This window comes from Astatotilapia calliptera, chromosome 11 (assembly GCF_900246225.1).
Source record: "Astatotilapia calliptera chromosome 11, fAstCal1.2, whole genome shotgun sequence".
Classification (NCBI taxonomy): domain Eukaryota; kingdom Metazoa; phylum Chordata; class Actinopteri; order Cichliformes; family Cichlidae; genus Astatotilapia; species Astatotilapia calliptera.
The window spans coordinates 31,476,060-31,498,289 of record NC_039312.1 but is presented as its reverse complement, the minus strand read 5'-3'; the positions used below and the strand labels follow the sequence as shown (position 1 = coordinate 31,498,289).

The 22,230-nt window shown below is 39.2% G+C and overlaps 1 protein-coding gene across 2 annotated transcripts in view; it reads left to right on the top strand.

Moving 5' to 3' along the window:
* glcci1b (glucocorticoid induced 1b) overlaps positions 1 to 20,622 on the top strand; it is a 28,477-nt gene extending 7,855 nt beyond the window's left edge. The window contains exons 3-9 of one of the 2 annotated variants that reach the window (XM_026184415.1): positions 1,334 to 1,482; positions 8,099 to 8,188; positions 10,969 to 11,091; positions 13,042 to 13,176; positions 16,234 to 16,423; positions 17,530 to 17,650; positions 17,936 to 20,622. In XM_026184415.1, the coding sequence (XP_026040200.1) occupies positions 1,334 to 1,482; positions 8,099 to 8,188; positions 10,969 to 11,091; positions 13,042 to 13,176; positions 16,234 to 16,423; positions 17,530 to 17,650; positions 17,936 to 18,284 (1,157 nt within the window). In that variant the 3' untranslated portion in view covers positions 18,285 to 20,622. Of the gene's footprint in view, positions 1 to 1,333; positions 1,483 to 8,098; positions 8,189 to 10,965; positions 11,092 to 13,041; positions 13,177 to 16,233; positions 16,424 to 17,529; positions 17,651 to 17,935 lie in introns of both variants that reach the window. The other variant, XM_026184414.1, reaches the window with a different exon arrangement.
* The last annotated feature ends 1,608 nt before the right edge of the window (positions 20,623 to 22,230 follow it).

The window sequence follows — 22,230 nt, the reverse complement described above, 5'->3', positions numbered from 1 at the left end:
TCACATTTGCCTTACAGCTAATAATTCACCATCCTGGAAATGCAAAGACTTCATCACAGCTTGCTGTCTGAACTGCGAAGGGAAGTTCAACCTGAAAATAATTCTTTAATTTGACATACACTTACTTTACCCATGAAAAAATCAGCAGATAGACTTCTTTGATGTCTTGGCTTCTTTCATACTGTTTCTTTTTTCTCATCGGGAGATTATTCTAGTCTGGCAAGTGGGGAAATGATGGAAAATAACTACAATCCCAGTTTTGAGAGCACTGGCTTGGACTATATAAATATTGATAGAAATTTAGCCTGCTTCCTTTGTCTAGAATGCTTCAGGGAATTTTTACTGTAGCCCAGTAAGCTTACTTAGGCAATACCTTTGGGTGTGTAGGCCTGTGTATTCTGCGAACAAAGAGCAACAATGAATGGCTGTGTAGTTCTAGTAGGAGAGAGGTGCCTCATGGAGATAGTTTAGTCTGTGTGTCTGTTGGAAAGGCCCTTGCCCTAGCCTGCTCAGGCAAGGAATAAAGTAAACAAGCATATTTCCTGCTCATCGTTCTGTTACTTTACCCTGCCTTTGATATGGGAATGAAAGAAAGAATGTACACTTGCTTTTTTTAGAAATTACTACAAGTATAATTGAGGCTAATAAATGTAATGCAGTCTCTAAGCACATTCGAGCTTATACCTTTACATGATTTTTTTTTGTTTTTAACTGCGTGGCACTGCAGGAATGCAGAGTGAATGCAGGCAGTATTGATGTGCATTGTGGTTGTTTATGAGTTCTTATGTGGGTGGCGTGTGCTTAACTGCTCCAGCTCATAGCAGGTTATTCTCATAATATCAGATACTGCTGCTCAGCCATTTACATTTGCCTCAGGTCGCAAGCCTTCTCTTTGCTCTGCTGTAACACATCATACTGTCCATACTTTCAAAACTAGAAGATATTGGTACACAAACTCATTTGGTTAGTTGAAGCCATGTTTTATTACATTTCTTGTTGTTGTTGTTTTTGCTTTTTTTATAATCAAAGCAGTATGTTTTGATTATAACTGACGTCGATTTACATGCTCCTTTATTTCTAGATAAAAATGTAACTACTGGGTTTGGTTTGTCATTCAAAATATGGCTTCATGTTCCTGGTTGCATTTGTGCAGTAAGTGATTTGTTACACTAAAATGTTAGCATTTCAGTTGAAACTTATTAACACACTCAGCAAGGAAGAGTCAAAAGATACCTCAGGGTGTCTGGCAGTATTGCACATCATGACATGCACTGATGCCAGCGTGCATGCGTGTGTGTCTAATTCTGTTTCTTTGTTCTTTCTAACTTTACAGCAGAAAGATCCAAATTACAGGTGAGGAATTCAAGTGCCATTCGACGGGCTTCTTCCTTGGACGCCATCACAGGGCCATACCTCACTGGCCAGTGGCCTCGGGACTCCCATGGACCCTACCCTTCTTGTATGAAAGACAAAGCCACACAGGTACACGGTGTTCAGAAAATCCTACCTTGGCTGTAGGCCTGCGGGGGTTGACTCAACCTAACTCTTTTCAACAGTAATCTTTAACCTTTACGCAATGCTGGCGTGCATTTAATCAACCTTTAAGCCTAGTGATTGGAGATTTTCTGCCAAAATTAACTCTGGGTGTTGTAATTGATGTCTCTCTGGACATTTTTCTTTTAAAAATGTATTACACGGTTTTCTCTGGAAACAAGGAGGTGCCCAAAGTAACTCCCTGAACTTTAGAAATCAATTCTGCAATAAATCATTATTTGATTTAGGAAATATTTGCATCATTTTCTAATGTTCTGTTGTATATGCTGTTACAGTTAACTATTCAAATGAAACATGGGCAACTTTTCAAAAGATTTTGACATATGTACAAGTTACTCTTGTGAGTTTGAAGCTCAGGCTTTAGCTCTTTTTCTGTTGTTGGATGTCAAAGACAGCTTTGTATGTGGTCACTGCATTTGTTGTAACAACTGTGATTACGTCACAATCCCATTTACACTGGAATTTTGGACTCTTTGTAGTCATCTTCTAAGCCATAGGGGATACAATGGAGGAAAAAAATCACTACAGGCAGAGAAGTCAGCATAAGAAGGAAATTAGTAGCTGACGTTTTTTAACTGATGCATCATAACTCAGTATTAAGCCTCTGCAGTGTTACATTTTGCGTGCATGTGCAATATTAGGTGGTGAAAGAGTCTTTAATGTTTGGAAAAGTTGAGTCAAAATACTGCATTTAAGTGGAGATGCACAATTACTTGCCCCAATAATATCTGTCTAAATGAGTGTGGTTTATGGCCCTTTTAAAGTTATTTTTACAGTTGACTGGAAAATAAAGACATAAAATATTATAATCTTATTTTAAGGCCACTTTGTCAACCATGAGGCCAGGAAGACTTTTCAAATTAATGATTTTTCCCAGCAAATAATTGCAGGCATGAGTACCAAAACTATTTTTTTGGTTTCTTTCATAGTTTCTGTCATAGTGCTTGGTGCTGGCGAAAGACTTTTGTTATATTAATCTGGTAGTTGAAGTCTGGAGTCGGCTGCCAGTGTAGGCCTAACAGAGTTGTCTGAATAGTCTGAAATTCCCAGAAAGCACAACATTTTAATGCATTATAACACTTCATAAGGCATATGCATGGATTCCACATTGAATCTGACCACAGTATTCCTGGATAACTGCCCACACATAATCAGCTACTAATCTTGCCATGTGACTCAGTGTTAAATGTAGTTTCACTAAAAGAGCCTTTTTTTGTAGGGGGAGGGTTTCTGTTATGAAAGAATATTGAATATGTATGATCATGACAAGGGCTGCTCTCCTCTGTGCTAACAGAAGCCTTTCATGTGTCTGAATGAAGACCGCCGAGGCTCATTTACATGGGCTTCATCCCTTTAACCCCTCATTCTCCTTGCATTTCTTTGTGTGTAGGCTGAGGAAGTGGTGAGTGGGTCCTACGAAGTTTCTTGAGCTGGCTATGTGCAAAGTAAACATCTCTAATTACAGGGTTCCTGTGCATTCTGGACAGACTGGGCAAGAATGGAAAGTTGATTTGATAGTGATTGGATCTTGACTAATGTTAATAAATGGACCCATCTTTTAGACTTAGTGGGGGGTTTTAAGCACTCTGTGATGTTTGCCTTGGTCTTAACCATATTTACCTGTAAAAATCTGATTGAAGCAGGCTAAAATAAAAATCCAATTTAGGATTTATGTCTTTAGAAGCTGTGGAAAAAATGAAAAACATTTTGGATGTTTTCAAATTCTTAAATGCACAACCATCCCTGAAGGATAGTCATAGACCACTTCCTGTTAACAAGTTGTGCCTGGCCCCAGCTCTTTTTATGAGACAACAACAGAAGCAAGCAGCACACAAAGGATCCACAGACTCTTTTGTTGTGCATTGCACAAGTTCAAGTCAGCCTCTCCTTTGAGCTGTAATTCAGCCCTGCATGGAGGTGAAGTTGTTTGCACCTGTCCCCCAGGCTATGACTGAAGCGAGGAGAAATCCCACTGCTTACCACCTGGCCCTCGTGGCTACACGGCCCGCCTGCCTTTTGTGTGGGAGTTTAGGAGCAGAGGGCCCATACATATGCTAATCACTGTTCCGGGACAGGGCTGCGTGCTCTAGGCCCTGTGGTTACAGAACACAGAGAATGTCTGTATGAAGATTAGGATCCTGACACACCAAGGCAACCTCAATGAACTAGCATAAAGACAAAACTGATCAGTTTGTGTTGCCTCATGTCTTCTATTAAAAGTTGCACTTTGCACACAGTGCAGGAGCTGATGACCAGCTGACCGCTGATATGTGTGCACATTCTGGGCCTACGTGACAGGAAAAGACTCATTAGCATTATGTGTAATTGAAAATGTACAACACAAGCTGTTGTGTTATTTTCATATCTTGAACAGCTTCATATGAATTTTAGCTTCTTTCTTTGACTGAGACTTCACATGTACATGGTAGACATGGACGTAGCCATTGTGATATCACCCGCTGGCGTTTTGCAGCTGCCTTTTTGTTTTTTGATGTAACCATATTTGGGTGGAGTGTAGATGCTAAGTTATAAACTAAGGCTAACAAACTTTGTTAGCAATCAGCATCCATAAAGTGTGAAGGTGCAACACACACATACATCTTCTAATTAGTGATAAGTAACAGACTAATAAAACTACAATTTAATTAATCAAAACTGAAAAACATACCAACACAATAAATACGGGAGGAAGCATCCTGAAGTTATGAAAGACAAAACTATCCAGGCTATAATACGCTGCTACCACCCGATGCGCTCTCTGCCAGAGCGAGTGTCGATGAATTTACTTTTTGTGACTGGTTGTCGTTTTGTTAAACCTTAGTCGCACAGTTTCTACTCTGTAATTAGAAAATGACCAAAGCCAAATACAAAAGCTGTTGAAGCTCTCTGTAGAAGAAAACAAGTTCTACCACAGACTCCACCAGTTAAAGCTAGCATTGAATTACAGTTCTGTAGAAACTGGTGAAAATTAAATGGTATTTTTGCTTGAAATCTCACTCCCTAATGGGATTGGCTCACTTTGGGAGCAAGCCTCAAAGGGCCGTTAAAAGAAATGCTGTTTCTCGTGCTTTGAGGTGGCTTAATGTTAACATGCATCCAACTTCTGCCTTGGTGTACAAAGGCTTTTCGACAGAAACATGTGTTAGAGTGCTTTATTGGATGTTATCTCATGCCACGTTTTAATCAGTAACTTTTTTCCATGTTTGCCTCCTAGACGCTTAATGTAAACTGATGTCTCTTGTAGTGATTTTGATTTACTGACTCATAAAGTCAACTCGCCCAGTCAGAGAACATGGTCTCTGCATCTCTAAAATGCACCAAATTATAGCAGCGGCACTTTGCTCGCATGTCTCGGCATGTAATCTAAACAAAACGGCACAAATTCCACTGTGATTCTATTGAAGCCCAGTCATTATTTCCTGCTTTGGAACAGAGCTGGATTCTTGAGGATGTTGCCTGCATGTAACCCTTTGGGTGTGATTCACAATAGGAAGCGAGCTACAGGCTGCAGTAACAGTTGGGTTTTATCTGTAGAGCATTACATTATCAGGCACCACACCTGGCACACTGCTCAGGCTTGGAAGTCGGAGCTGAAACGATAAAAGGCCCTCTGAGGTAAATAAAGGTGGGTATTCTTGTTAACACATTGTTTGAGAGGAACAGAGTCAATAAAGAGAGGCAGCCTGTGGTTTTTGTAACTGCCATATCTTATGATTTCCCTGGGGAAGTTAAATTGCAAATTAAGATATCAAACAATGATGATATTGTGACCTCACTGTGTCATCTTTTAGCCCACTGACTGGTAATAAGCTTTCTTTATCATTAACAAAAAAATAATAATCATAATCACTTGGAAGACCTCTTATGTTGAAAACAGTGTTGAACCTGTGAACTCGCTTACATTTGTTTGTTAGCCAACATTTAAACATTTGCTCAACAGTGAGGGCTCTAGCTTCAGGCCAACTTCGCACCTCAGTGTCATCATTTTTACTGCAAGCTGTTTTTCCTGTACTGAAGGTTGCTGTGGTCGCAGCACTTTGTTGCCACCCCTGAACAACACAAATCAGAATGAAGGTGATTTAAGCCTCAAGAAGATTAAGGAACATGAAATATCTTCCTGTCCTGACAAGGGCATTCAGTTTTTCAGCCTGCCACCACGTTTCCCTTTGATACTGTTTAAATGACCATAACTGAAGTAATACAAATTAACACCAAACTGTGCATTATAACTAATGAATAAGTATAACTAATGAAAAATGCAAACTAATTATCATTCCCATGAGACTATACCTTGAAGTGCCAATAAAAGCATTGCAGATTTCATAAGCTACAGGTCCTCCTTGACGTCACATAACATCTGTGAGAACTTAGTTTTTCCTCGAGTCCAAAGCTCCACACAGTCTCTGTGCCCTTTCTAACCAATCTGCATTTTGCATGAACAGATTACGCTGCAGCATCAAGTCCCTCAGTATTTGGCAGAGGCATCAAACGGCACAAGCGATTCCATAGCCCATGCACAAAATGTTAATGCTAAAGGCTAGCTACACATCTGCCAAGCACAGTGGTCCCTTTTATGAGAGCACAAGTGCTCATTTAATCCGCTGTCCTTTTCTCAGGCAATCGGCACCAGCGAGCCAGCGCAAACGACTTCACGGGTGTTCCTCATTATTCACAGTGTGATATTCCATATCATAGGGCAAGGCTTGTGCGTTAGTTGGAAAAGCCATAGAGGGTTTTCTGTTTATGTGGGGTCAGACATAAGGCAGTGTGAAGACACTGGCATTTAAGTTGCTTCATACTACTGTGCTGTCGATAAAACATCAGCTGTTTGAGAACCAGAGGCTGTGTTGATATGCATAATCAGGGGGAAGTATGTGGTTTCAAACAGCCATATAAAACATCCTCAGTCTGTTTCTGTTTTTGCATTAATTTGCATAACTTAACTGTTTTCTTGTTTCCGCTAAACATATCTGAAAGACTTGTGCAGTGACACAGAAATGCTTGTGTGCTCTCCTGTAGGGAATGTTTTGTATACGTTTACGAAAAAAAAAAAAGTTTACTGATGATACAAAATTTCTCTGTAGACTCATTGATCTGGTATAGGCTGGGCATTGTAGAGCACAGCTGTAGCAAATCTGTATTTTACATGAGCCAAGAAACTTTTTCACGACTAAATGTGCGGACGTGGAAACCGTGAAAATGCTTTTGTTGCTGACAACGTTTTCTTTGGTAGGTTTCTGGTTTTTGGACTAGAATTAAGCATCTTGTATTCTGTGTTCCTGTAGTCTGCAAGTAATAAAGTGAATTTTGTCCCCTGCCACTGGTTTAGAGTATTTACCTTAAGTCGGCGTAGTAATGGAAGCAGTCAAACATGCAATGGCTTTAGTTTTGCCTTTTGAATGTAACAGTTTCCTCAGGGATGATATCTCATGACTGTTTTGCTGACTTTCATTGATTCCAGATTTTCAACTTTAATTTTAAACACACGGCAATCATTACTGCTTTTAGCAAGCATCTTTCTCAACTGCTTATCTAAACATTTGACTTTTTAAAAGTTTTTTATTTATTTTGTTGTTGCGAATATCCTGACTGACTTCACAATGAGGGGATTTATTACCTAATCATTGTGTTTGGTGAGGTTTTAAGAGAGCTCTTCGTGTGAGCTTGTATTTCCTTACCTCTCGTGTGTGTGTGTGTGTGTGTGTGTGTGTGTGTGTGTGTGTGTGTGTGTGTGTATATAAGTACAGTTTGGTGAAAGTATTTATTCTGTATATGTGGATGTCTTTGTGCACATATATCATTTGTAGCAGTTTAATGTACATTTAAGTAATATAAATAACAATCTATTGTTTGGTTAATCTCACCATTCAGCTGCATATTTCGCTCACTGACACATAATCAGATGGTCTGCAGGTCGTTATATCAAGAATTTATTTGATGCATACAAATACAACAATATTCAGTACTTAAACAGTTATAGTACATTGTTTGAAACCCTGAAGATGTTAATTTAAGATCAAGGCCTTGCCTTGCTAGCCAGCCCACTCTTTAGCCTCTGCTCAATCCATTTGGCTTTAAACCTGCATCTTCCTATTCTCCTATTCAGGGTCTTGCGAGGTCTGGAGCCTATGCCAGATGTTCCATGACCTGGAATTGGATAAATGGAAAAAAAAAGAAGAATCTTTTTATATATGTTAAGGTCAACAATCTTGTAGTTAAAGCCGGTGCCTGGAAATGCTTACACATCAAACCTGTGTCGAAGGTGTTTCAAATTAGATAATTGAGATTATTGAGAAGAAGCACATTTTTGTCTTAAATAAAACTTTCTCGTATGGATGGATACCCTCTGCACATACCCATGCTCTTTTGCAGTACAGCTGCACACAACATTGGACTTTCCGTGCCTGTGTAATATAAGACATGCTATCAGGAGGTCACGGTACATTTGAAATGCATATCACTAGCAAATGTATTTATGTTTTGGGGAAATGATGAGTTATGTAACGTTTGAGTTTGTGTCAGCATGTATATATCTGTGTTTCAGACTCCGGGTCTCTGGATCGATGATGGAGCAGATCAGGGAAGTCCTCACCAGCGGTCAGCCTCCTGGGGTAGCGCAGACCATCTCAAAGAGGTAGTTTTGCCTGTCGTGTTTTTCTTTCTTACTGTCAGGTTCTCAAGTGTTTGTTATGAGCATCCACTATTTTATCTGTTCAGATCGTTCAGATTGTGTTTGCAAGGGACAACCAATCAGAAGAGTTTTCTTAAAAGGAGGGTGTAGGAAACTTTAAATTGTTTGTTTCGGATAGTGGATCATCCCAGGGGCTGCACCAAGACCTAGTATAAGATAAATGACCACTAGCTTAAAATGTGAGTCACGCAAAGCTACACTAGAGTCCAAAAATAAGAATATAAAGCTGGAAATGAGCGTAATGGGTCCATTTTAACCTTAATTCATACCACAGAAAATGTCCTATCCACCCAGGCTAGCTGAATACATTAACTCAGCAAGAGGAAAGAATGTTTTTGTCGTTTTTGAGGCTCATATCATTTTCAAGTGTTTTATTTGTCAGGGTCTGTGGTCAGACTAAATATTATCCTCCTTAAGGTTGGTTTCCACTCCTTTCTGTCTGCCAGGCATGGTGGCCAACCAAGCGACCACACGGCATTATAAGGTCTCCAGCTCTTCAGACCACAGTCTAAATTTATCCTCTTTCTCCCCCTGTTCCTCACTCAGCTGTGTCCTTTGCATCTCATTATGGCCTCTTGTTTTTGAGAGATGGTGCAGGAGCTCCTCTCAAGGGTGAAACACCCATATAGTTTCATTTTGGGTATGTACAACTTAAGTCGGGGTAACTGAGGCACTGAAGATGTTATATTGAGCAGAACATATTTTCTGTTGAGCATAACAGAAAATATGAGCATAATGGACACTCATAGTTTCTGTTTCCAGTCCAAAAGTAGTTCCAAAATATTAATGGCACACAGATGTGTTGACCGAAGAAGTTGTCCACAGTTTGAAAGGATGAGGTTGGTGTCATTCCAACTTTCATAAAGCTCAGACATGTGTTTTGTAATTCCACACCACACTACTACTGTGCTTCATTGGTCAGTACTGAGATGTCCTATTAAATAACAGGCTTTACTTTTTTCTTCATAGCATGTGATCTAACAAGAACAAGACTGTGGTTTATTTCAGAAGTCTGAATGTTCACACTTCTAATTTGACAGTTATTTACTGTCAACAACTGGTATTCGTGTTGCACTGTTAACAGGTATAAAAGAAAAGGGATAAAGAAACTTTCATAAGTGCCACAAGAGTTTGATAAAAAATCTTTTCTCTGCTATGAGCTTACAGCATTTCTATCTGATGGCAAATTCTGTAATCTGATCCATCTTTGCAGATTTTGTTGTTTCTTCAGAGTGAAGCCAGAGCCACAAGATAAGTTTAGTGCTTGTCTTTTTGCAAACAATCCCTTTGCCTTGGCCTGTACAGTCAATGGGATAGCACAGCCAGGAAAACCCTCTTTCACATCCACTGAGATTACATCAGGATCGTCTGGACTTGTCATTATCATGTGCTACAGTCACTAAGTGAATGTAGTGAACTGCTTTCCAGTGCTCTACCCTCTGCGATTACATATGTGGGAGGACATCTATGAGAAGAGCAAGTTTCTTTGTTGACTGTGTTGCCAGGATGACAAGATCAGCACTGAAGACCACACCTTTGTCTGCATAGCGCAACTGCATCTCACAATGGGTATCCTGTTTTTAGGCTGATGCTGGACCAGATGTAGAAACACCCATTGACTAAATTTGTCTCATTATCAGACTTGCAAGCCTGGTGTTATGCAGTATACTGATCTGCAACCGTACAACTCATGAAGACTGACTTGGCTGGCAGGAATAACGTCAGACTAAATCCACTGAAGTTAGAAAATAGTAAAATTAAGCACGCTTTAATAGACAAGAGTAAACAATGTCTGTGCAGATATTGTCTGTCTGTTAAAGAGCAGTTTTAAAACCACCGTTCAAATATTTTCTGTATATTGAAGAGACATTTAAACTGTTAATCACATTCTTTGACAACTAAATGGTATTGTTAAAGTGTTGTGGTGTAACGTTGCGCACACACAATGCCAGATCAGTTTGCTGAGTGTGGCTAATGTTAGCAGTGGTAGTATCAGCAGTTCAGGCTGTATAGCATCTGAGTTTTTTGGAGCCCAGCCCAAAAGTTAGGACCATGAATGGTTCCCTTTGGGATTGAAGATCAAGGTGTTTTTTGTTTTTTGTTTTTTGTTTTTTTTTGTTTGTTTTTTAAATAGTTTTTGAGATTGTCACAGACAAATCAAAAGTAAGCAAGGTAATCTTCACAAACTGTACCACTTTTATGATCTTGAAGTGTAAACACAATCATGTAAGTGTAAACACCAAAATTAAAACTCTAATATTAGCAAAAAAAGAACTATACCACAGTCCCGTGACTTTAGTGTCTACACCCTTTGTTTTGAATTCGTCTTACTGAGAAATGTATAAAGCCTGTGTTAGAAGAAACCTTTGAGTAGTCACCTAATCACTGATATCTCTACTTGTTATGGCCGTACACTGCACATATTTCAGTGAATATAACTCCTCCCAAACATCTTGAAATCAGTTGGAGTCAAAGATGGTTTTCCTGTATTTTGGCAAAGATTGTGTTCTCACAGTTGCGGAATAACTTAAATTAATCACAGTATTATCTCTCTGCTGACAGTGAAGTACATCAGAGGAAATGTGCTTTTCACCTCCTGACCTCATTCAGTTCACTCATGGGAATGGTTAACTCATATGTTCGCATGCCTTCACGGCTCCCATTGTGAGCCGTCGTTCACTGAAGTGCTTGTGCTTCTTTTTTTTTTCTTTTTTTTCCAGCAGATTGCTAAACTGAGGCTACAGCTGCAGCGTGGCAAACAGGTCAACCGGCAGAGCAAAGACAGGGAGCAGAGCTCGCTGCAGCTCCCACAGCAGGCGCAGCATGGCACTGCATGCCAGCCACAGGTGAGCTACGCTTGTCAGTACTCGTGCTTTGACTATGTGGGTTGTTGTTTTCAGGTGAAAACATTAACTAACCCCACACATGTGATGCAGGGTTTTAGGCTGACAGCAGCAATATGATAAGGCAGCTTAGCAGCTGAGGGGAAAAAAAACACAAATAAGGCAGACCAACCTGAATTTCAACTGTCAAAGATAGGAAAAAGAGCAAGGTTGTTTTCTACATTAGTCGGTTAACAGGATTAAATGATTAACTTGGTTGTATGTCAACTTAAAGTAATGTATAAAATGACCATTATGAAGTTACAATTTTGGGTCCAGGCGAGCTGTTTTAGGGAGTAGGTATTGATTAAAATGATTTGAGAAAGATTTAGACTTTGTGAAGGCAATGTTTCATCTTAATGATACCTTTATGATCAATGTTGCTCTGACTCTTACTGAGGAGGCCTAGTTATTAGTGATGTGTTGGTCGTGAACGAAATGGCTCTTAGAGCCAGATCTTTTACGTGAACGATGCGAGCCGGCTCCTTATCGCGAGCTGTGGATTTTTTATTTTTTTTTCTTTCTTTCTCACCCTCTCTCTCGCACTTTTTTTCCACTTGACTCGCACGCGAGCCTTGTGCTTTGTGCTGGGAAGAGGGGGGAGGGGCGGTAGTTGCACCCGCAGTAGCACAGGAACAGAGCAGGAGGGAGAGAAAGAGAGCCAGGGACAACAACATCACATTAGAAAGGTATCGTAATCATCCACAACTATTTTCAGTTGCAGATGATAAAGTATTCAGAAAGTTTATTCATGCAGGCCCATATGACAGAGAATGTGCATGTTCTGTTTGTTTTCATATTTTAATTTATATTTAATTGTGTTGTGGTTTGCAGCGTTTTGTGTTGTTTCATTTTAAATTTGTAAAAGGAAAAAGCTGAAAATTTAAATAGTTAAAAGTTGAACTGTGACTAGTTTGTTTTTGTATTATGATTTATTTATTACATTTTATGTTGAGTGAATAAATAAAAGTATATTTACGGTGGCCCCAAGAGACAAAGCACGTACAAACTCCAAAGCACATACAAAAGACAACAGAAGTGCTCCAGGATGCTAGACGCAGTGTTGAGTTTTTGTTACCTAGTCGGTACACAAGCCAGCAAGTACCAACGACTGGATTTGGTGTGGTAATAACACACACCAAATTAACATAAAAAAATTAACTTTTTTTTAAATTATTTGAATATATATGGGTACTTGTGTATAAATACACAAACAATACGCATATGCTTTCAATTGTGTAATTTAAGTGATCTAGATAGCTCTGTTTTGGAAGTTCAGTTAATGCTAGAAACGTGTTTTGGAGTTTGTACGTGCTTTGTCTCTAGGAGCCACCGTATATATTTATATATAAACATTTATAAATAAAACCACTTTTTTTTTTCTTTTTTTTTTTCTTTTTACATTAGTAATTCCTTTTGTGCATAATTTTATATTGTTGTTAATAATAAATTAATTAAAGCAACAAAACAACCTGAAGAGCCGAAAGAGCCAGCTCTTTTTAGTGGGCCGAGCCGAAAGAGCCGGTTCTCTAAAAAGAGCCGGAAATCCCATCACTACTAGTTAATGAATCTCCTCTGTGACCAGTTGTATCAAAAGTAAAAGGGAGACAGCAGAGGAGAACTGTGTCTGGGCATGTCCCTTTCTCCACTGGCTGCAGTTCATTCATTAACAGATGCTCAGCACTGCAACTGCTGTAGGAACATTTCCATAAACCATGATATGCTTAAATGTAAACTACAAACTGAATGTCTACACCCACAATTCCAAGACAAATTCAGTTTGATATGTGACAAGTGAAGTGTTTTAGTATACAAAGCTTTTTTTTTTCTTCTTCTTCTTCTTCTTCTTTTTTTTGACATGTACATAATGTTCATTTTTTCTCCTTTTTTGTCTTTTTTTTTTTCTCATTTCAGTATAAGGCAACTTCAACTTCGACCACGATGCCTGTGATAAAATCCCTCATATGCAGAGTGCCGAGCAGTGTGGAGGGCATCAGCCATGAGCTAGAAAATGTGTTTATCAGAGAGGACTTGGAGCAGGGGATACAGGTAGGGTGTGTGCCCATACCTGTGATGGGTCAAGCTATGTTTCAACATGATTTGGAGCGCTTGTTGAACTGCATACCTGCAGATGCTGTGAAATCTTATCATTCACCAGCTGGATAAAATGTCAGATTAATGCCATACAGACTTTAAAATGAAGCATTCCAGTGGGCTAAAAAGTGGGCTGGGCTGTTTATAAGGTGCTTCTTTGCACATATTTAAATTGTAAACTTTGTGACTTACAAAGTCTAATCTCCTGCCTTTCCATCATCCCACGCATAGGCTCTAACCTAACCATACTGGAACGCAGCTGCTGACTGTAGTCCTTGTTTTGCTCTACAGCAGTGGTCCCCAACCCCCGGGCCACGGACCAGTACCGGGCTGCAAGAGTTGAGGCTCGGGTGTGAAATTTATGGTTTTCAGGGTTTTTATCGTTAACTTGGTTTCCCTGGGTCTTTTCCTGTGTTGTATTTGTGTCTTATTTTGAAAGAAATATTTACGCGTTACCATAGCGCCCAGAGAGCAATAAGGGGCAGAGAGGAGGATGTTACTCTCGATGTTGTTGGTGCATTTCAGGAGGACGCTGCTAATAAAGTTACACAATTACACTGTGAATTTGTGTTTATTATTATTATTATTGTTGTAATAATAATAATAATATTATTATTATTATTATTATTATTATTATTATTATATTTTTTTTTTTTTTTTTTTTTTTTTTTTTTTTTTTTTTTTACAAAATACCACAGTTTTATTTTGTTGTATTTATCTGCGACACAGCTGGTCCGTGAAAATATTGTCAGACATTAAACTGGTCCGTGGCGCAAAAAAGGTTGGGGACTGCTGCTCTACAGCCTCCAAGTAGTGGCACATGAATTAGCCAAAGAGCAGAACAAGGAGTACTGCTTACAGCTGCAGAACAGGAAGGAGTCCATCCAACCTTTCTAGAAAGTCAGTTTATTGATATTGATAGTCATCATATCACAGCAGCCTGGTCTACCTGCCGATGGGGAGACACAAGACAGGAAGGGTTGGGTCTAGTGGTTCAATTGCAAATGAACTTTCAAAATGATGGCATTGTTTACCAGTGAGACGATTGCACTCGTGTACTGCGGTGGCCTTTATTATATCTAAAGCGAAGTTTATGTGGGTAACCCTGGAAATACACTTGGTGTGGCTGCTTTGGGTTCCAGCTCTGATGTGGGTGCTGGCACTTATTGCACCCTCACAGGACAATGCTTGCAGTTTCATCAGACGCACCATAGTATTTTAGAAATGTCCCAGAAGTGTTCCTTTGCTCCACAGAGATAATATAGCGCTAGATTTCGTTTTTATGGAAGCTGCATCAAGCTACACACAGACGATTTTGAGGGGACAGGAATCTAGTTAATTTTCACAATAAAAGGCCCCATGCCAACTACTCGCTCTGCTTCTGATACACATTCGGTGAGATTTGTAGTTGTGTAAAGAAGTCAGCTAAACTGTATTAGAGATTTGACATCAGCCGTCACCTCGAAGTTTACTTCTGTGGCGTCATTTTACATGAAAATAATAAAAAGCACAGCATAGTTTTTATTAAAACAGCTCAATTATTAAAAAATTAAATTCAGATTCCATAACTCAATCTGACAGCAGGTGTGTATGTTGTCTAGTGCCCTATATTTCAGAGACATTAAGGATACAAAAGTGATTAACAGATTCACATGACTCTTAATACACATGCAATATTTTTATGTACAGCATTTAATTGAGCTCATTTTTATCTGTTTTAGAGAGTTCTCAGATTGTTTGGGGGTTGTCTCTCTGTCTCCAGTTTAAGACTCAAGTAAATTAATCACCATGAACATGCCAAGTAAATACTGTTGTGGTATGAAGAACTTATCTTTATCATCACAGAAACGGCTTACAACTGAAACCTGTTTGTTTGTCCTACAGTAATGAAGATGTCTTTTAATCAGTGAGTGCAGGTGACTTTACCAGCATGTACAGTAATTGTGAGATGTTGATCATGAGATGTTTTAACAGCTCATGATCAAACATAAGCTGTGCTGAGACTCTACGTCACACCAACCCTGTCAACTGCAACTCCTACACACTTGCATCACACTTTTACAAGGGTCATTGTGAGTCAGTGTTGTTCATGTAGTTTATATTCAGTGTTACTGTTTAACATAAAATAACCTTTGTGTTTACATTATAATGAATTAATTTGCATAGAGTACATTTTTTTATGCATCATGCAAACCCTGCTCGATTACATATAACAAGCAGTCACTGTGTAAACGCAATATTTAGATACGATTTTAACATGTTTTAAAAGTCATAATTGCAAAGATGAGCTCTAGAATTTAATCTTAAACCAGATAAATAAACGTTGACCATGTAAGGAATGCACCAAATGCAAAGGCAGACTTCATGTATGCACAACTATTGTATACCTGTGATTTAAACAACTTTTAGGCTATGCTTAAAATTCATTACACGTGCACAGGCTTGTAAAGTCACTTCAGCACCATGCAGCCAGACACACACATTCTCACTCACTCTGAAATAAATCGCTCATAGGAAAGGAGGCCTTAAATCTCGTCTGGTGCAGGCTAGTAAACTTTGGCAGGTCTGTAAAGCTCTACTCTTAGAAGGTCTCACACACACACCACAGATTTACAGCCTGCTGAGCACAGAGCTTTTTTTTTTTTTTTCCTGGTCTCCCTTTTGAATCAGCTGTGCCAAAGCAGAACGCTCTGCACATCACACTGTTCATCTGCTGTCAAGTACTACCATCTGCTGTGGTGTTTGCTTCTCCAATTGCCCTTTAAACACCCAGACAAATACACCAGAGGCCTTTTTAAGTTTTAGATTCAGGGCATTTTAGCTGGTACTTTTCACCTAGAATTATTTCATTCGGGGAGTTAGCAGGTGGGTGCATTGGGTGGCTTCAGCAGTTTCCATATGGTTTTGAGGGTGTTGGGGAAAAGATTGAGGTTATGAGTTTGTCTTCATATTAGGATTCATGTGTGTAACCGCTTGGCTTCTCACCACCTCTTATGCATTCTGACCTCGCAGACAATGGATGTGGTAGATGGCCGCCGTGCCCCCTTCCCTCCACATCGTTACAGCAGCAGCGGGGACACACGTGACACAGACACACAGGCTCCTTCGAGTGGTGAATCCAGCCCATCGCCCCGTCCCTGCAGCTCTGATCACCTGCACTCACCTGATGGGAGCCCCTGTTATGCAGAGGAAATTGACAAAGGTGTGTCTTCACTAGTGAACAGGTGTAGCATGTTTGCAATATTCAAAGCTTATATAAACCTTTTGTGGTTTGAGGCAAATGTGTGAAATCTGATGAATATGCTGAGTAAAGGATATCTAGACTCTATGCCACCCTCATGGAGTCTGTTTCTGATAGTTCGGTCAACGTTATGCACATGACTAGCCTGATCCAGGTCATTTTGCTGGGCTTATACAAAGGAGCAGGGCTGGGTTGAAGGCCATGTTATGGCACCTTTTGCCTAGACTGCTGGGATAGGCTCCAGCGCTCGGCAGGCCTAAATTTGATAAGCCGAAGAAGGTGTGTGCGCGCGCGTGTGTGTGTGTGTGTGTGTGTGTGTGTGTGTGTGTGTGTCTTGTACATAATATTGCACAAGAGTGACGATACCAATGTTGGTGTTTAATCTGCTGAGAGACTGTACTGAGAGCAGAGAGTTAATTGCTTAGTCTGCCTGCAGCAGGAAGGACCTGCAGTATCTCACCTTTAGAGACTGTGGGTGAACCAGCCTGTCAGCAAAACAAGCCTCCAGTGATGTCACTTTCATGCATGTGATGCGAAGTGTTTTTCTTTTCTTTTTTAAATCAGAGATGGGAAACAGGCGCAGTTCACTTAACCAGGTCTGAAGTCTGGTTCAAGTTTCTTGATACTGCTAAGGAGGAGCCCTTACTAAACATTTACACACCTCTAAAATGAGTTCTTAATGACGGCAACAAAATTTAAAAATCAGAGTTTTGTTGTATGTTTTGTGTTGTTTGTTTTTTGTTTTTGATAGGCAGGAAAACAACATTGGAAAAAGAAAGATGTGCTTTATCAGTCTTGTTTGTTTTCTAATCTGAGTCTGTTTCCAAAGAATTCCATGATAAGCTTACTAAGTTTATCCTCTTTTGGTGTCCACAAAAATAACAAATAAAGAAACTATGATTCCACAAACGCTTTGTGCTGAGGACGCACTACTGCGCTTTTTCCGGCAGCTCCTCAAAATCTGCAGCCAACATGTATAATGTACATTTCATGCATTTGTCTCATTATCATTTTCCAAAAAGAAAAAGCACAAAACTGGTTTCATTTTTTTATTATTGTATTTTCAGACAATTTGTGCAGTTCTCCTCTCCCCAAGTTTGCCACGTCGCCCAAACCTAACAACAGCTACATGTTCAAACGGGAACCTCCAGAAGGCTGCGAGAAGGTCAAAGTCTTTGATGAGCTGGTGTGAGTATTTATTGGTCTTCCTCTTGGGTTTGTTTTTAGACATACCCTCATAGCCTTATATCTGGCAGTTACTGCTACACAATTAAACTGTACTTGTTTGAAATTCAGTTACATTATTTTTATGCTTTCTTGAATTAAAACAAGAAAGACAAGCCTATCTGCATTGTGGGTGGTAGGGATGAGAGCAACATGGCTGTCTAGGATCAGTAACTAGCAGTTAATCAGATACAGTTTTATAAAAAGATATCAAGCCAAGTAACTGAGTACCACTTCTGTTCTCTTCAGGTCTGGCAAGTCAAAGGGCTTCCCTCTGTTCTCGTGCCCTGACAAAAACAAGGTGAACTTCATTCCCAGGGGCTCGGCCTTCTGCCCAGTTAAACTTTTCTGCTCCTCCCTTTTCTCCCCGGTCTCTCCTTCTTGCACGTCCATCAACCCTGGTTTCCATGGCAACAGCAGCTCTGGATCACAGGTCACCCCGAGTATGCCCACGGTACCACTAGCTACCTTTTCGTCCTCCACAGACAGAAGCACTGACTCGAGTGGTGGTGTAAACTCAGACAACTGCACAGTCAGTCAGAGCCCCGACGCAGATGTGGGGAAAGACAGCTCAGCACAAGTACTCCTTACCAGCTAGTCCTCAGGTATCCTCGACCAAACCAACTACAGCTAAAATATTGCAACTAGTCAGGTATGGTCTAACAGAAGAAAAGGAAAAAAAAATGCACTCTGATAATCCTAATGTTAGCCAGCAGGGAGTGCTCAAGGTCTAGAAATACTTAGGAGGATAATGGTACCAGCGTCCTGCTGCACAAGAATCTCTACTTGATTCTAGTGTTAGTCCCACTGTCAGTTAAGTCTGATGGTTCGGGCATTATTGCTGACCTTGGGCAGAGCCTCTCTCTTCACCCATCACTAACGTAGCCTAGCCTCCTCTGTACTATAACACTTCCCGTAACAGAAATAGCGTTGCTTTTTATTTTCTACAATAGTAGAAACGACTGCTGGAATGACTGTGTTACTTAGTGTCAGCAGTTTAAAATTTAAAAAAGGAAAAAAAAAATCCAAAAGTCTCACAAAACACAGCGATGTCAAGAAAAACATATTGTATTAACATTATCTAACAAGCTTATTAGCTGTTCAGTGTTCAGCAAGCTAACATTTCAAAGTGCATTTATGTTTCATATTTTTAAGATACCCGGGTGTCAGAATACTTTCCCCTTTTCCCTCCTGTTACTTATTTGAATGTATTCGTAGCACACAGTCTTAAATGAAACCAGCAGTCACTTAAGTGCAGGCTTCACCTGAGAGGCTCACCAGACGAGACTGAAACCTGCATTCCTAGTTTGATCACTAATAAACTTGGTAAGCTAAAATGCAAACATCAGCTGTTTAATCAGCAATTAACTGACCAATCAAAAAGCACACGGCTCCTCTGTTTCCTCGTTTTATTGCCCCACACTACCAAGAACAATAACTCAGGTCATGTGGAATGTACTCTCTCGGATTATGTTGCCTTTGCCCAGTGTTTGACTTTGTTCTTCAGAAAGACATTCCAGTCTTTTGCAGAAATGTTTCATTATTATTTTTTTTAGTTTCTGGAGAGAGGGAGGCTAATACAGACTGAATCAACTGATTGATGTCACACCTTGTGACTGATGCTTTGCGCGTTAACCTGTTCAGGTTAGAATTTCAGGTGCTATGACACATTCCAGAGACCGCTGTTGAATTGATCAACTGTGAGAACTCATGCAAAAGGAACGAGTGACATAAGCTAGACCCTGCGGAAGTAAGATGCTGACAATTATGGCATTTGTTTCAGCCCTTTTGATAAATATGTACCAAAGGATATTACGATGAGAGGCCTTTCATGTGTTTTGGGACACAAAGTAATAACTTAACAAACTGGGATAAATGGTAAACTGATGGTTAACTAAGCTTTAGTAAGTAGTTTACTGTTAACAAACAAGGACATGATAACAAATGTTTGTAGTCATTAGTAATAAAGTAGTTTGTCATTAGTTTGGCCACATTTGTGACAAAGATGGTGAGATAGAGCTCCATCTAAGCCACAATTTTATTTTATTTTTTTCTTTCTTGGACCTAAACAAGTAGTTTTTTGGTGCTTAAAGCTGCCCCCAAAAATTAAAGAAGAAAAGAAGTTGTGAGAAAAGAAGCACCAAGGTCCACTACCTCTCCATACATGCTTTAAAGTAAAGCACAATTTATATTTATGAACATTACCTGTACTCTAAAGTTGTACCTGGCTTTCAAAATCAAGTCTCATTTCATTGTTTGCTAACAGTAAATATCTGTTGCCTGAAGGTTAACTGTTAGTTTACCCGTTCTTAACAATTGCTATCATACAGTGTTACTGGAGCACAAAGAAGCAGGATGTTTATTTGCATTTCATTTGTGTTAATAAAGAGCTCAGCAACTACATAAACGTAAGTGCTAATCATTAAAATGGAAACAAAATGATAATCACTGTTTTTATTTTAGACCAATTTGTAAAGTTAAAGCAATCAGAAAAGAGTGCAATTTCGATTTTTGCTTGAAGTAAAGCTACACTAAGGACGAAAAAAAAAAAAAAAGTGTAACACAGTTTATCTCAATATACAGATGCAGCCAGATGTGGCCTGATGTTACTTTGCAAAGTTTGTATTATCATAACATAATTCTAAAAAACAAAAAAAAACATGACTTTGGCTTTGGTCTGTTTTGCCACTCACGCACAGAAACACAAATAAGAACATGTGCAGCACATTCAGCAACAAATGCAGTTGAAGTGCTTTGCTCTGCTTGCAGCTCCAAGACTTTTAATCATACTAATTCTGATTATATTCACAAGCACACTGTGCCGTTCAGAAATGATTGCCGTGTTAGGCAACGATGATTCAGTTCTCCCGTGTATTACACGTTTTTATGTAGATCTTGTGTGTTTTTCAATAAAGGAAAAAAGAAAGCCCCAAAAAGTCTCTTTGGATTGATATACATTATGTTTATCTATGACCTGGGGGAAAAAACCTTATAATTAGTATTCATAAGCATGATTTTATATGCAAATAGGAGTTAAGGTAAGGCAATTGCTGTATTTGGTTATGAGTGAATAATAAATATGGCATGAATATGAAACAAAGCAACAAAAAAATGTCACTGGGTTATAACTCTGTGTTAACGTGTGATTTGATTAAGGCATTTACTCAGATATGTAGTCAGTTTATGCAGCATTGTCACTAAAGTCAGAATAAGACTGTATTTACACGATTCTTAAAGTTTCCTCTTTTTTGGCTCTAGAATAATGCACTCACGCAGCGTATAATGCCCGTAAAAACCAGTAACCACTAAGTAAATACAGGAACGTGGAAAAATGTCACATCACTATAAACATGTAGTTCACTGAATCACGTTTACTGCTTAACATAAAAGAAGGCATGCAACATGCAGTAATAAATGACTGATGTGTTTTAAATCAACACACTTCTGGATTATACTTAAAAGGAGATCACATATACTGTATTTTGCAAACACATCATCAGTCCTTACAAAAAAAGTCAAGCTTGTGTCTGATCAAAGAAACGACTTGGATTACATGGATGAAATTCCACCTTCAGATGTGGTGAGAAAGGAGTTTAGTTTAAATTCTTGCACTGCTGAATAGATCAATGCCAGGCAATTATGCTTCAGTTTGTTTAAATAATTCTGTTTAACTGCATTAAAATTCCTCCAGTCAACATGTTTCACTGCTCTGTAAACAAACTGTTATCTTTGTCATATTTGCCTTCTTTCCTCTTGTGCATCTCACGCAGTAGTTTGACATCTTCAGTAATGAGAACTGGAAATGAAGCATGAATGCTATGAGAGAGATTTCCAAGGCAGCTACTGTTAAAGGCGTTTTGTTCCAAACTCTTACTGAGGTATCCCTGCTAAAATAATTTAATGTTTACATTTTTCTTTCATGACAAAGCTGGTAATAGTTCATGGGGCTCTGACAGAAGCATAATACTGCCAACATGAAATAAATCTGCTCATTTGTGGTTACAGCCTGATTTAAAGGGACTTGTGCTCATCGCCACCTCCATATTTTTAACTTTGGACTAGCTTAGCACTCAGAGTATTACTTATGTATAATGGTCCTTGGTGCAGTCCTTCAGGTCAGCTACTGTCTGGACACAAGCCATTCAACTCTAGCTTTAAGCCAGATTTTTCCTGATTGGTGGCCATTTGCAAAGAGAAGGGTTTAACAGTTGGTGATTCAGCGCTCACAGCCAGTGCTGTGTGCCTGAGAGCCATATTAGGGATATCTCAACCTTTCTATACACTTATGTAGGCTTTTTGCAGGGATAACATAGATCTACACACATTCTGAGCTCATTATTTTAACTGGCAATTATTTAACAAAATAAAACCACAATATTGTTGTAGTTATTAAAAACATTTTTATGTTATGGCCTTGTAGTTTGGCCTCGTATCAACTTTTTCTCTAAAAATATTTTAGATTTTCAATTTTAAAAGAAACCTCATCTTCCTGAAGTTATAATCATACATATCCTATTTTAGTTGTTCAGTTATGACACTGGGCA